Raw genomic sequence first — 14657 nt, 5'->3', positions numbered from 1 at the left:
GTTCTCTCGCCCATCCGATTTATTGCATCCCATGTTGGACAAATCGGCGCACGTGTTCTAGGAGCGAAGCAGAACATGAAGAAGAGGACGAAAAGAGCGCGTGCCGGCCGAGTTATTGCGTTGCACGTGCTAAGCTTAAAGGTAGAGACAGTTCATGGTGATGACAGCTTCTTTTCACGACGGAGCTGCTGCGAGCATAAACAGCTCTGCTGCATAAAAGTTGGAATCTATCCACTTTTGTGAACGTGGGTGACCAGCGGACCTGACGGGCGCACTCCCGCCTCTGTTCTCGTCGCCGTTCTTCATAAGAGCGCTACTCCTCGGGCTTTCTCACAATGCGCGCCGACCCACACTCGCCATGCACGACCGCACCAACGCAGCGCCTAGACTCGACTCACGTGGCGTTGGACTGCTTCCGGGATTCGCCCACTTTTGACCGATCGACAATTTAAGTTGATAACGTCATCACGTGGCGTCGTGATGAAGCCGCGAAATTTTGGCGATATGTGACGTTATGATGACATCATCGCTCCTCTGAAAAGGTCACGTGGCTTTTACGTTCGTGGACGGAAGAACGCTGCAAGATCAAGCAGGTGTGGCATTTTCAGCTCCGCTTTAGATGGTTGACGATTCGGGGCACCGTGTTCTCTGCTATGGGAGAGCGGTAAGCAGTTCCGAACGTTACCATCCACACTCGATCTCGCATACTGCACATACAGCCGAAGCCGATGTGCTTGCTCCGTGCACTCTATACCTACACTAGCTGCAGAATTACACAGGGGTAATCTTTTGTTTTCGACGATCTACATTTCTCGGGTACAACAAAATTTGTCAGCTTTTCTAATATTTACAATAAGTGTTGCCTGCAGCGAATGTCCATTAAGCTTTAAAGATTGCAACAAACAAGAAAAGAAGAATTACGCGATTAGCAACAGCCAGTTGTACTTATCGGCGTCAAATGAAACTCGAACAGCGGTAAGCCTTCGCAATGGTATAGTGTGCGCCGTTCAGTTATCACCGTGGGCAGGCGCACATATGCGCAATGCGGCCAATGCGGCCAAACCGGATGCGCGCCTGTCCATGGTCATGACAGGACGGCGCGCACTGTATCATTGCGAAGGCTTGCCGCTGTTGAGGTTTCATTTGACGCCGATAGTACCTGCAAGCTGGCACATATAATGCACCGGTACATGCGTGCGGGCCGCGACGTAACGCAATTTGGGTATTTTGCCACGGGCGCATAAGCACGGCCCTGAAGTCCGTATACCAGGCAGGATACGTAGACGAGCTATATCGAAGTGACTGCCAAATCGGCATACTGCTATCCCGACGAGAAAAAAAAAATGAATACGATAGCAACAAATTGAAATATTATACGAAGTAAGGCTTGTAGCTAACTCTTATATCCAGTCTCGCGTAACTCTACAAAACGCTGGTGTAAGAGAATACGGCCGCTCCAGGGAGAGAAGCGGATTTCGAACAGTCCCTTCACGTTGAGAGCACTGCACGTAAGGGTGTAAGAGCCGTCCGCTGGAACACGCCCTTAGAATCAAAGTTCGCAGTTGAGGCTGGGACAACCCCACCCCTCCCCACCCTCCCCCCGCGTCCTTTCATGCTCCTTCAAGATTGGCGGAGCGTCTCCTCTCTGCCTGAGCAGCATTCCACGGCAGACCTCGCAGGCGGGTTGATGTTATCGCATGCGCCCTCCAAGCGACAGGGATGGGCCGGCTCGTTTGATCTCTGCTTCGGCTGCGTTCGTTATCCCCGCTCGCGCGCTTTTAACCGTGGTTAGAGTATAGGATGAACGGGGGAAGTTATCGAGGTGGGCTTTATACGGAACATGACGGCGACGGCAAAAACTCGTCCAGAGTGTCCATATAACTGTTATCGCAATAAAAAATTAGAAGAAAAAAAAACATGGTTGATGCCTCCATCATGGAATCGATATAACACGAAAGTGAAACGTGTCCTCGCAGCTTGCATAATGTCTATTGGTGTCTGGCAGCTATAGCACCGCTTGATATGGACACACACCCCCGCTGACGCCCGGTGGTACCTGGTGGTAGGTCCATGAACATGATTAAACCTTTGTAGTAGCTGTAGTAGTTAATATACAACTGGACACAGCATATGGTGAATCCCGCGCGAAGATGGCATCAACATCCACATAACACTAACTCGACATCCACTCTTTCAAAGCGTCGTCATTTGAGGAGAGAAACGGCAAGGTGTGCGCTCCATAGCGGAGTCTGTGCCGCTGCACCCGAAGCAGTAGGCGGCGGAGAAACACCGTAGTACATTTGGAAGCTATGCTAGGCTGGCGAGGAGGCGTCACACGCTGACGCGAAAGGCGAATCGTGTAATTGCGTCGTCACCGCATTGAATCCCTGTGGATGCCGCATTTAACCGACCATAGAGCTTCATGCAATTTTGCAGCGAAATCCTCCGCCGCGCTGAGACTACCGATATACTCGCAGTCGATGCTCGTTAGTGTCATGATGCATTACTCGTGGCCTCCGTGATTGGCTCCCGCGACGCGCAGTTCCTATGTCTTGCTCAGGCCGTTCCATCCGCACGGGGAAAGCGTAATCAGAGAAAGCGGTGTGACAGCCAGAAGAGCGTCAGTAATTGAACGCTGAGCTTCTTGACTGAGCTTCGCCTAAGGTCGCTATCTCGCGGAATGTTAGAGTTAAGACCACACCACGGCCGGGCTCGAAACGCAATGACCATTGTGTCTCCCCTCTAGTCTGGCTATTATTTCTCATGGTTCGAGCGGGGAACGCGGTGTGGCAGCCAGGCGAGCGCTGCAGAGCTATTTTAGGGGCGAAGCAGGGGAACCCTGATTTTGTTTATCCCTTTATCGTACAATAGAGGGCGCTGTCCCATAGAGATGCATGCAAACTGCAGTTGGGTGACGATATACTAGATGGCGCTGGACGCATTCCATTTCTCGTCTCGTTTCCGAGAGGGCGCTGTCTCATAGTCATGCGTATACATGGCGATTGGGTGAAGGTACGCTAGATGGCGTTGGCGGTGCAGCTGCTCTCCGATTTTAGGGGTGCCCTCACCCTCTCCTCTCCTACGTTTCCCCTCTTTCCAACGGTCCCCCCCTCTCTCTCTCGCCTCGCGACGCTGACGCAGGCAGCGTCTGCTAGCGAGTTTCTTGATTGAAAAAACCGACTGCTGGCGCTGCACAACCGTTCACTGACCACCCCGTATATATAGGCACTGGATTTTGACCTTCAAGGTAGCGCCTGTGTGAGATTTCTCCTGTGCGTGATTCAACAATAGAAATTCACAGCGTACATGTGAAATTAAAGTGAGCTGCAAGTCGCCATGACTCTCATCGAACATTTAGTATAAACGCGCCCGATCTCACGTCGTTGATGATGTATTGGGCAGAATTCACGGAAGATTCCTGGTTTACGGATGAACCTCCGGAGCTTCGCCCACTCATCATCATTCACTCCGTGGATATGCTGTAGATTTTTTTTTATATAAATGAAGGGAGTTTGCAAGGCTCGGGCTAAAGCCGCCACCTCGCGGTGTAAGGTGCTGACAAAATTACGCCGAATGGGACGGCAGTAGCAACGGTGCAACGGCGCATTGCTGGAGCTAATTGCGGAGGTCATGGATTACTTCACTCTGCCACTCCCGGACGGCGACACCCCCCACGAACCAACAGCTCTGCGAGAGGAAAGGGTGAGAGAGAAAATTACACCATTTCCCGCTAAAGGGGACCATGAGGTGATGCGAAGCCGGAGAACTTGCACGATCGCGTTCCGCTGGTGTTCGTTGGGCATGCCACCGACCTCGCGTCGTGGAACGCGAAGAGGAACACTACGCGCGTCGTGTCTTCCCCGTAGCCTGGCCGTTAATTCTCACAGGGCGAGCGGGTAACGCGGTCGACAGGCGCGCGAGAGGGGGCAGCGTAGGAGACCAGAAACAGGGGGAGGGGACGCGCATGCGCTGGCGCTCATCGCGGCGTTGCGCAGGAGAGAATTTCGGTATGTCTAGCCCGCTTTTCAGAGGAAGAGTGGAGAGGGGGAGGGAAGAGGGGAAGTGGAGAGGGGAGTGGAGAGGAGGTGTATGGAGAAGGTATGCGCATGCGCAGTAAGGGTGGTCCTGCCGCACACCACCACCACCACCACCACCGGTTTGAAGTCCGCTATAAGATGCTTCGCATCTAAAGGGCGCGTTCATGAAGCGTCCTGCATGTGTGGCCATGGCGTAGCGGTTGGAGCGTCAGTCACCCATCGTCGCGGGACGAGAGGTCGTGGGTTCAGCTCACGGAACATTTTTTCCTCAGTTTTTTTCTTTGCCATTTGATCACGTGCATTTTGCTGACGTATTTCCATGACGGAAATACGTCATGAAATTCTTGCTGGAACCCGGCATAAAACATTTTCATGTTAAAAAATGCGCAGTTTGCACTAGTGGCGCAAGGCGTGAAACATCAGCGGAGCTAGTGTTCGACCTAACTAAGTTAGTTTTACTAGTATCGCCAAGCTTTTGCTGAGAGGCTAAGTTTTCACTAGTATACTAGGTATGCCTCGACTTGGCTAGATTTGCTTAGACATGTCATGTGACTACCTGTTACGTGATGTTGCAATTTTAGTCACGTGACTACCTGTTACGTGGTCTTTGGTGGGAACATGTCACATGAACGCCGCATAAATAACGGACACATATGTAGACTCGCTGTTACGTGGTTTATGGAGTGGACATGTCACGTGAATAGCTATTACGCGATGCGGCATGATTTTAGTCGCGTGACAAATATTACGTGACTTTTAGTCACGCGACTAGATGTTGCGTGGACTTACGTGATCTTTAGTGACGCGGGTAGTTACATCATGTTCCATGATTCTAGTCACACGACTGGATGTTACCTGATGTTACGTGATTTCAGTCACGTGACTAGATGCTACGTGGTTTTTGTGACGTCACTAGTTATTACGTGATGCTTCGCACTAGTAGTGCCAAGCCTGAAGGGAGTGCAGAGCTGGGCGGCCTTCTTTCTTTCTCGTTATTTTTCTATTTATTTTTTATCTCTTGCTTTTCCTTTCATTTATTTGTTTAATCGATCTCTTTTTTGTATTTCAATTTTTCTATAAAAATTGCCCTACCCCGTGTCCTTAAGGGGCAAGAAGATTCGCTATCGTTAAAAGAGAAGTACGTGGCCGACAGGGTACCACCTCTAGAACTATGCCTTGATTATCCATCAAACTGTACTTCCAGAACTATGTCTCGAAATACACAGACACTAGAGAATCACTTCAGCACATACAATTTTAAAGACGAAAACTTTCTTGAAACCTACACAGCTCAGCGGCCTCCAGCGCGTCAGGCAGCTCAGAGATGCTCGGACAAAATGTTCGACGTGCTCTACCACGTGGAACGAAATGGAGCCGGCGCATGGGGAAAGCATGTGTTAGCTACAATTTCACCACTGCTTGTCATCGAAGTCCGCAGACGGTTCAAAAATAAAAAATAAAAAGAAGTCATGCACATTTTTCTCTAATTAATCGGGTCCGGCAACTCGATATCGCGTCTGGACATCACCTTGGTGAATAACTTCTCCAACGTCGACAGGAGGCGCCGAGAGTCTATCTTTACAGGTCAGTCTCCTATGACGTTCCAGAGGATCTCGCCGTTAAGTTGCGCGAGCTCAAAGGCAGCTTGAAGGTAGTGAACTCCTCTATATAGGAAGTTAGCGAGCAGCTGCTTTCTCAAATTTGTCGGCACTGCGTTGTCTTGTTTCATACACTCGTCCACGACGCCGCACACTCCTAGCCTCAGCGTTTCGTGCTTTACAACTGCATCAAACCAGTCTTCGTCCGGTAGAACGAAATCTCCTTGGTTCATCGACCGTAGAAGAACTCGCAGCTCGTTTGCTACAGACCTAAGGGAATCTGTTTCGGGGCTCCATGACGCAACTGCTGCACCTGTTCCGGTTATGTCCATACGGACTAAACCATCTGCGCTAACCCTTGGATGGATGCAGAGTGGGGTTGAAACAGATGGCAGAGATGAAACTCGCGGAGGCTGCTGAGGGTAATTCTTAGGGATCTTCAACAGAAAGTACAGCATTGCGTTGGCGTATGGCGTGTTCTATTCGCCGATTACAACGATGTGCACCTTCGAGACGTCGACTTCTTCGGGTTCGAACAATACACATTGCGGCTTGGCGAGGTGTAACTCGTAGATGTCGTGCATGATGCGCGCTAGGGATCTGCTGGTAGCTTCCTGGCGCCATGATGGGTGGAAGCTCCACGCATTGCGGATGTCGAACAGCCTGGTGTATTGCGGTTGATCCATCGCTACTGCGTGATAGGTTCGATGGGAACGCAGGATTCGGCCGGGGTTGTGCCTGGAAGCTGCATGAAATTGCAATACTTATGATGGCGATTTCTCTTTACTATTAAACGCACTCACTATCACAACTGTTGAGTGGTTCTCTAAATGAGAAGCATTTCTTAGCAAACCCGAGGCGTTCTATCTATCTATCTATCTATCTATCTATCTATCTATCTATCTATCTATCTATCTATCTATCTATCTATCTATCTATCTATCTATCTATCTATCTATCTATCTATCTATCTATCTATCTATCTATCTATCTATCTATCTATCTATCTATCTATCTATCTATCTATCTATCTATCTATCTATCTATCTATCTATCTATCTATCTATCTATCTATCTATCTATCTATCTATCTATCTATCTATCTATCTATCTATCTATCTAAACGCACGGAGGCGTTATGTTGTAGAATAGTAGTACCTTAAGCTTGTTCTTCGCACCGACTTCACAGAACAATTCGAAATAACCGTCATGAAGCCCGATCGACGACGTTTTAAATTCACGTCAATCAGATGGTAATAAATATCAGCACAGCAATACGTATCGAATGCGTTCCACGAGCGGCTATGTCTGGTCAGCTTGAGGCGGATACAGCCAGTCGCTCGCCTCATAATTCCCCCGCTGCCGCAATCCAACGAGGAAAACTGCCCAAGACTGTTGCGCCAAAGGGAATGGCTCCGACGTACCACACGAGCACTCATATGACCATGTAGTCTCGATCACACCAGCGGGCTAACCCGCTTAGATTAGGAGGCGCTTCGGATACTTCGCGATGGAGTTGCGATTACACCGGCAGTGAACGCCCATGGCCGTAGCACTACCGCGCAACGTATGGAACCACATGCCCCTTTTGCGACACTTCTAAAACTGCAGTAGACGTCATGCACTTGTTGTAATGGTGCCCGGGACTAGCTCAAGCACGCCTTCGCCACCTCAGAGCAACCGGTCACCGTCCCGTACGCCCTTCAGACTTACAAGGGTTGGACACGAGGACCATTTCACCGATTCTTATTAGACATTATGCACGAATACAACAACTTGTTTGTTTACGTATGACGCGGCCCTGAAGATTGTCACGTAGTTGTGACGGAGAAGGCTGCAGCGAGACTGGGAAATACGGAAATTTTTATTGGCCGGACTTGTGCCTGGAAAATGAAAAGTCAGGGTGCAAGCAATTCGCGCTGTACGCTTATAGCGGCGAGAACAGTCGTCGGCCTTTGAGTCGTCTGATCAGCCGTAAAGCGCGTCGTCATGTACACATGTGGCATTGAAGATTTCAGCGTTACCGTTTGTATGCGCGTGAATTTCAGAATGCACTGAATTTCTCGCGTTGGGGGCACAGCCTTATCGGAAGATACTAAAATAATCGGGAATGTTCGCAGACATTGGGGCGTGGCTAGTGAAACGTAGTGGTTTGACGTGAAATGGGCCTGTTACAAAGTGTAGAAAGAAAAACGCGCTGAGACGCAGTTTACACCACGAGGTACTCCAATTAAAAATCAATTCTGTGCCTCCATCAAAAACAAAGTTTTTTTCTGTTTTAACGAAGAAAATAATTTTAACGTTGCCCATTGATGGCTATCTTGCCATTTGTTCATATGACGGCTTCGTCATTGAAGTTGCCTATTGGCATCAACGGGGAACTTCAAAAATTATTTTTATCGTTAAAACAAAAATTGTAATGATAAAAGTTTCCATGTAAGAAGAACTATTTATTTGCTTTCGGTTGAGGTATAAAGCCAATTTTTCATTGGAGCACCACGTGGTGTAAATTGCGTCTCAATGTGGACCAAAATAAAAATTTTCTCGAATTCTTGATTTTTTTCTCGCTAGATTTCAAAACGTCAGTGGTCTTAAAATTATTTTATCGGGAAATGTGCCTTCCGTAAGTAAGTAATGAATACTGGGGTATTTATACATAGCGCGGTATTACAAGGGAAAAAATGGAAACCTAGAACATTTTCGCAAAATTTGCGGAGGTGTATATGGCAGAAAAGATTCGAACGCCTTATGAAAACGCTTTTGCGTAATATGTACACCAATTTTGCCACCTAAAAGAAGAAACGATACTCTCAGAGTTAGTTTTACAGCGAAAGCTGTTATGAGATCACAACAAGGGCTGTTTTTGGCGCCGTAGTTGTCCGCCGCCGCCGCCGCCCGTAACCACTATCGCTCGAAATAAGAACAAAAAAACGAAATAAGAAAAAATTTCCACGATCGAACGAGGTTCGAACCTGGGCCCTCTGCGTGGGAGCCCAGTGTTCTACCTCGGAGCCATGCCGGTTTTTTTTTTTTTTTTTTCTTTATTGAAGGAGCCATGCCGGTGCTTGAAGCCTGCATACGATCTTTTTGCGTCGCAGTTCGAAGGAGCCATGCCGGTGCTTGGAACTGCGACGCAAAAAGATCGTATGCAGGCTTCATGTCGCGAAGGAACCACATTAACACATGTAATGTAGCGTGGTAGAAGAGTAAAATAACAAACAAGCGTCACACAACGCGAATTTTGTAATCAGGCGTCACACAATGCGAATTGCGCAACGAGTGGGTTGTTGAATGCTTCCAACCCATTACAAAGGGCTCTCCCATAATTCTTCATCGTCATCAGCCGCAGCATCAACAAAGTGCACAGAATGCCTTAAAGGTGTTTAGCGGGTACGATTCTCTGCAGAATGACGAAAAATGAAATAGCGGCTGCTTCCCTACTTCAAAAAATTATGATCATTTATAGCGTAGTGGGTTCCTCGCAAGTGCACTTCTATAGGTTGCCAAGAAAGCCCATAAGGCTCCCATGATGCATTTCCTCAGGGTCTCAATAAAGTTCTTTCCCTGTCTCTCTCTTTCTCACGTTGACCTATGTTATATAGCGTGGTGGGAGAGTAAAATAAGGACCGGGCGTCACACGATGTGAATTGTGGGTCGTTCAGAGCTTCCGACCCATTAAAAATGGCTCAGCCATTATTCTTCATCGTCATCAACCGTCGCATCAACAAACTGCGCGTAATGCCTTACATGTGGTAGCTCGTTCCTCCGAAGAACGACGAATCATGTCGTGGTGGGTGCTTCCCAACTTCACAAAAATTATGATTTGTGGCGCAGTGGGTACGTTGCTAGTTTACTTGTATTAGTAGCCACAAGAGAGTTTATAACGGGCTCTAGAAATGCCGCTCTTCCAGCTTTCGCTGTGACTGTGCTGCGCTTTCCGCGCAGGCCTGGCGTTTTATTTTTTTTTTTTTAACAAAGGCCACTCAGACGACGTTCTGCGAAATTCTAAAGGCTCCCGCGTGATCAAAAATATTTTCTCTGCGAAATATTCTAGCGATTTACTGCTTTGCACGGAAGAAATCAGCACGATTTTTTTTTTTCAATGACATTTGAGATGGTCGCGAGAATGGCTGGGACGTTTGGCATGTAATGACCCACGTCCAACGCGCTTGCAACGCGGCGCTGTAAAGAAGTTCAGAACGGTGCTGCATCAAGAAACGGACCCCAACAAAAATGCTGTCTAAGTGTGAAAATTTTGGAGCTTGTCAAACGTTGGGCGTATAGATACCTAAAAAGCAGTAAATAGTGCAAAAAAGCAATATCTGTGCAGTAAATAAATCTGCACAAATGCCCCAAGGCAGAAGTAACACGATGTCTGAAGGCCCTGCCCTATTCTACTTTCCACGGTGGCTTAAGATTTCTAGCACCAGAGTCCCCTAAAAAATAACGGAAAAATTCTCTGACGTAGCTTGAACGTCGTATTCAGGAGCGCAAAAATCGCCGGTACAGATGCAGAGACGACATCACTCGCGATAGGCAATTCAGCTGCCGACGCCTATCAGCTCGCGCCGCGATGCGATAGAACCCCTGAACGGCTAGGCACTCTCCAAAAAGGGGCTAAGCAAGCGTAGCTAACCACACCTTTTCAGAAGCCGTGCGTCCTTCGTCCGCGTCTGGCCCGGGAACAGCCTCTTCCCACGTCTGCGGGCGCAACCCAACCGCTGAGCTGCTTCAGGATTCCACTAAAGAAGAGGACGCGCAGCTAGAGCACAAATGATGATGATGATAATGGCCTCTTACTAGTTGCGCTCACCCACAAAGGGGGATATAGCAAGCGGCGCCCAATTCCTCTTCTTTCTCGCTACGGCAAGCACGTTCGATTGCTTGCTTTTAAATGCGAAGCATTTCTTAGCGAACTTTGGCACTTTGAGCGTTTCTATCTATCTATCTATCTATCTATCTATCTATCTATCTATCTATCTATCTATCTATCTATCTATCTATCTATCTATCTATCTATCTATCTATCTATCTATCTATCTATCTATCTATCTATCTATCTAGCCGCCTACGTCTGGGTGCTCTCATGATCGCCTCCTTAACTTGGTGTAGACCACAACTGGCATGGGACGGTAAGAGGATTTGAGAAATATGACTGTTGGGTATTGACATGAATAACGTGAAAATCCTGTCGCGTACGTCGTCAAACCCTTTCCTCCAGACACGTGTGGCACATACCCGTTTACCACGGGCCATGGTGTACGGGTGCATGTGCGCCACAGGTGATTGACAGTTTATATCTACCAGGAACGGCGAGAACAGACATTGGTAACTTAAATGCGAGAGCGTTAAGAAAAACCAACATCGGCATCGTTGACCCGACGAATGGAAAGAAAGAAAATTAGGATCCCAGCAGGAATCAAACCCAAGCATTCTGCGTGGCAATCAGGTATTCTACCACAGAGTCACGCCAGGTCTATAAACTGGTTCGGAAAAACAGCCTGCGCAGGCGTAATGTCGGTGCAACGTCAATTGGGGTTGTGGTGCTGGCTATCTAATTTTGCAAGAAAGCAATAAACACTACATGATACTCCTATACGCTGTGTACTGTTGGGTATCGGGTGTCTCAGCTTGCGGCTGCATCTGCGCCGAGCTGATAGACGGAGCGGACAAGGCGACGGTGAGTTAAGGCAAAGTTTATGTACATATAAACAGAGGCGTTACATATTCGGCCCTGGGGCCGACAGCTTATTGGGCTCGCACAGAGGTGCGATGACGACCCGGGATTTCTTCGCTCGCTGACCCTCTCTCCGCGCCTCTTGGTTCTTTTATAGCCCTGGGCGATCGCTTGCGTCAGCCAGTAGTTCGAAGCCTCCAATCAGAAAACGCCGTTGGTCGCTGGCTGGAATCGGACCCGTAGAGGAGAGTGCTCGCCGCACGTTGCGTGGGAAATTTCCGTCGGTTGCGTCAGACGCATCGCAGGAGCACCCGGGGTTTGCATGAGACTTTGGCCTCGTTGCATCAGCTGGTGTTGACGCTGGTTGCATCAGACACTCTATCGATGTTGACGCTGGTTGCGTCAGACGTTCTACCTGCTTGAATGCCTTGTCGAATAATTAATAATTTAGTATTTATTTAGCTCGAAGTGTTTTGCCTTTGCCATGTTGAACACAATATATATAGTTTTATTACTTTGTATATACTAGAGTGTACCTATAATCGAGTTTTTATCAAATGTATCAACTCTTAGCTCTACGCTCTTCTAATATCTCTCACTGTGACGATTCTTCATCAATCTTTACTTCCAGAACTATGTCTTGAAATATACGAACACTAGAAAATCACTAATACACATACAATTTTGAAGACGAAAACTTTCTTGAAACCTATGCAGCTCAGCGGCTTCCAGCATACAATAAAATCAGGCCACTCAGAGACGCTCGCATGAAACCCTTTATGCACTTCCAAGGTTTTTGCTATCGCTTTGCCACCCTAAATAACACTGCCAAATCATTGTAGCGCAAACGTGCAACTCCAGCAACTCTGCGGAGGCAGGTGTCGGAGTCCTGAGGCTTATCATAGCTTCAAGCTATGTTAATTCGCTTGATATCCAATCCCAATCTAGTCAAGCATGTGACCACAATAATACACTTCTAGAAGTCCTTGCATTCTTGGTAGCGGTATACCTTCCGATTCTTGGTCAGGCCCCAGTGGATGGCATCTGTCACATCAGGCCGTTGGCGCTCTCATACTAGCAGACTAGAGCTGTGCACGGGCCGTATTTCCGAGCCCGAGCCCGGCCCGGGCCCGCTGACTTTGTCGAAGGCCCGCCCGAGCCCGACGGCAAAGGGCTGTGAGCCCGCCCGGCCCGGCCTGACGTACGAAAACACAATCCCGGGCCCGGCCCGGCCCGGCTTTTTGAAGGTTCGCTGCGAAAACAAAACATCGTTTTCCGGTAATTTGGCATTTTATTGAGCATATCGAATATGATCAAACGACACACGACGAACAGTCTCTAATAGAGACTGTTCGCGGCACTTTTTCTATACAAGTAGAGGGCCTCATGCCAGCAACAATGGAGTTCGCTCGCCAAAGCCGTCACGTGTATGGGGTATGCCAATGCAAGCGAAGCTTGCACGAAGGCGATCTACGTCGGGTCACTCGTCGCTGTCGCGTGCATTTTCACTCATATGGGATTTGGCCTTAAATCTAACGCGGAACAGTCGCGTGGCGCCGTCACTAGCCCAGGCGGTGCTACTTCTCTGTTTGTCGCAGTGCAACAGAGGCAGTGCTTTACCTGCTCCCCTTTTGTTTAAAGTGGCGAATGGAAAGGAAAAGCGGTAAAGGGCGGTCGCGGAAGAGGCGCTGTATGCGTGCTGGAAAACCATTCCCGCTCATTCTCTATATTTCGGGCTTGAGTCGGGCTTTGCGCCGAGCCCGAGCCCGGCCCGATAAAGCTCCAAGCAGCCCGAGCCCGGCCCGGGCCCGAGGTGAAAGTACGTCGGCCCGCCCGAGCCCGGCCCGCGGGCCGGGTCGGGCTCGGGCTTTCGGGCTACCCGGAGCCCGTGCACACCTCTATAGCAGACAGATGAGACCCATACAACGCTCGACTGTTTTCGGTCATTAAACATTGTGTTGGTGATAGAGGATGAACGCTCGTTTATTGTCGGCTGTGATAAGGGGTGTAAAAGATTTTCTTGAAATAGCGATGCATAAGAAGTTGCTGGCCCACTCATCCAGTTCTAATTTGGTCTGATTACTTGGGTTCGGCAAAATCTTGGAAATCCAGTATGGATGCCATCTTTAGCACTTTAGTGAGCAAGTCCTTCAACCTTGACAGTAAGTGCCGAGGTTCCATCTTAACCGGACGGTCTCCAATGACGTCCCACAGGGTCTGGTCGTTCAGGTGAAGGAGCTCACAGGCTTCTTGAACGTAGTAATCGGCTCTGCTGAGGAAGTTAGCGAGCACCTGCTTCCTCAGGTTTGACGGCACTGCGCTGTCTGCTCTGAGACACTCATCGACAACGCCGCAGACAGCTAGCCTGAGCGTTTCATGTTTCATTACGTCTTTAAACCACTTTTCGTCTGGAGGTACGAAGTCGTTCACAGACTGTAGCAGCGTTTGTAGCTCGTTGGCTACCGTGCTGATGGAATCCTTTTTTGGGTTCCACGTTGAAACGGCTGCACCTGTCGCGGTTATGTCCATACGGACTAAACCATCCATGTTAACTCTCGGATGAATACACAAGGGTGTATCCAATGAGCGCAGGCATGACACTCGTGGAGGCTCTTGCGGGTAATTTTCGGGGATATTGATCAAAAAATACATAAATCCATTGCGGTACAGCGTACCGGGTTGCCCTATTACCACGATGTGGATCTTCGACACGTGGCATTCTTCCGCTTCGAATAATACTCATCGAGGCTTGGCGCCCTGCAACAGGAAGATATCATTCATAATATGAGCCAGGGTTCTTCCAGGAGGGTCTTGACGCCATGATGGGTGGATGTTCCAGGCCTTACTGATGTCATACATCCGGGCGGATCGGGGTTGTGCCATAGCTCAGGCGGGATAGCTTCGATGATCTTGCAAGGTTTTGCCGGGGTCCTGCCTTCAAACCTGCATGAAATTGCAATACTTATGATGGCGATTTCTCTACTATGAAACGCACTCACTATCACATCTGTTGGTAAAGAGCAGTTCCCTAAATGAAAAGCATTTTTAGCAAACCCAAGGCGTTCTATCTATCTATCTATCTATCTATCTATCTATCTATCTATCTATCTATCTATCTATCTATCTATCTATCTATCTATCTATCTATCTATCTATCTATCTATCTATCTATCTATCTATCTATCTATCTATCTATCTATCTATCTATCTATCTATCTATCTATCTATCTGTCTGTCTGTCTGTCTGTCTGTCTGTCTGTCTGTCTGTCTGTCTGTCTGTCTGTCTGTCTGTCTGTCTGTCTGTCTGTCTGTCTGTCTGTCTGTCTGTCTGTCTGTCCAAACGAA

At 48.4% G+C, this 14657-nt stretch overlaps 1 protein-coding gene across 1 annotated transcript; it reads right to left on the bottom strand.

Annotated features, from left to right (window-relative positions):
• Nucleotides 1–13391: 13391 nt before the first annotated feature.
• Nucleotides 13392–13841, bottom strand: LOC119398929 (ubiquitin-conjugating enzyme E2 Z). Its single transcript, XM_037665743.1, has one exon. The coding sequence runs from the start codon at nt 13839–13841 to the stop codon at nt 13392–13394; it is 450 nt and encodes a 149-aa protein (XP_037521671.1).
• Between the last annotated feature and the right edge of the window lie 816 nt (nt 13842–14657).

This window comes from Rhipicephalus sanguineus, chromosome 7 (assembly GCF_013339695.2).
Source record: "Rhipicephalus sanguineus isolate Rsan-2018 chromosome 7, BIME_Rsan_1.4, whole genome shotgun sequence".
Taxonomy (NCBI): Eukaryota; Metazoa; Arthropoda; class Arachnida; order Ixodida; family Ixodidae; genus Rhipicephalus; species Rhipicephalus sanguineus.
Note: the sequence above shows the minus strand (reverse complement) of the source record. Positions and strands in the feature narration are given on the sequence as shown.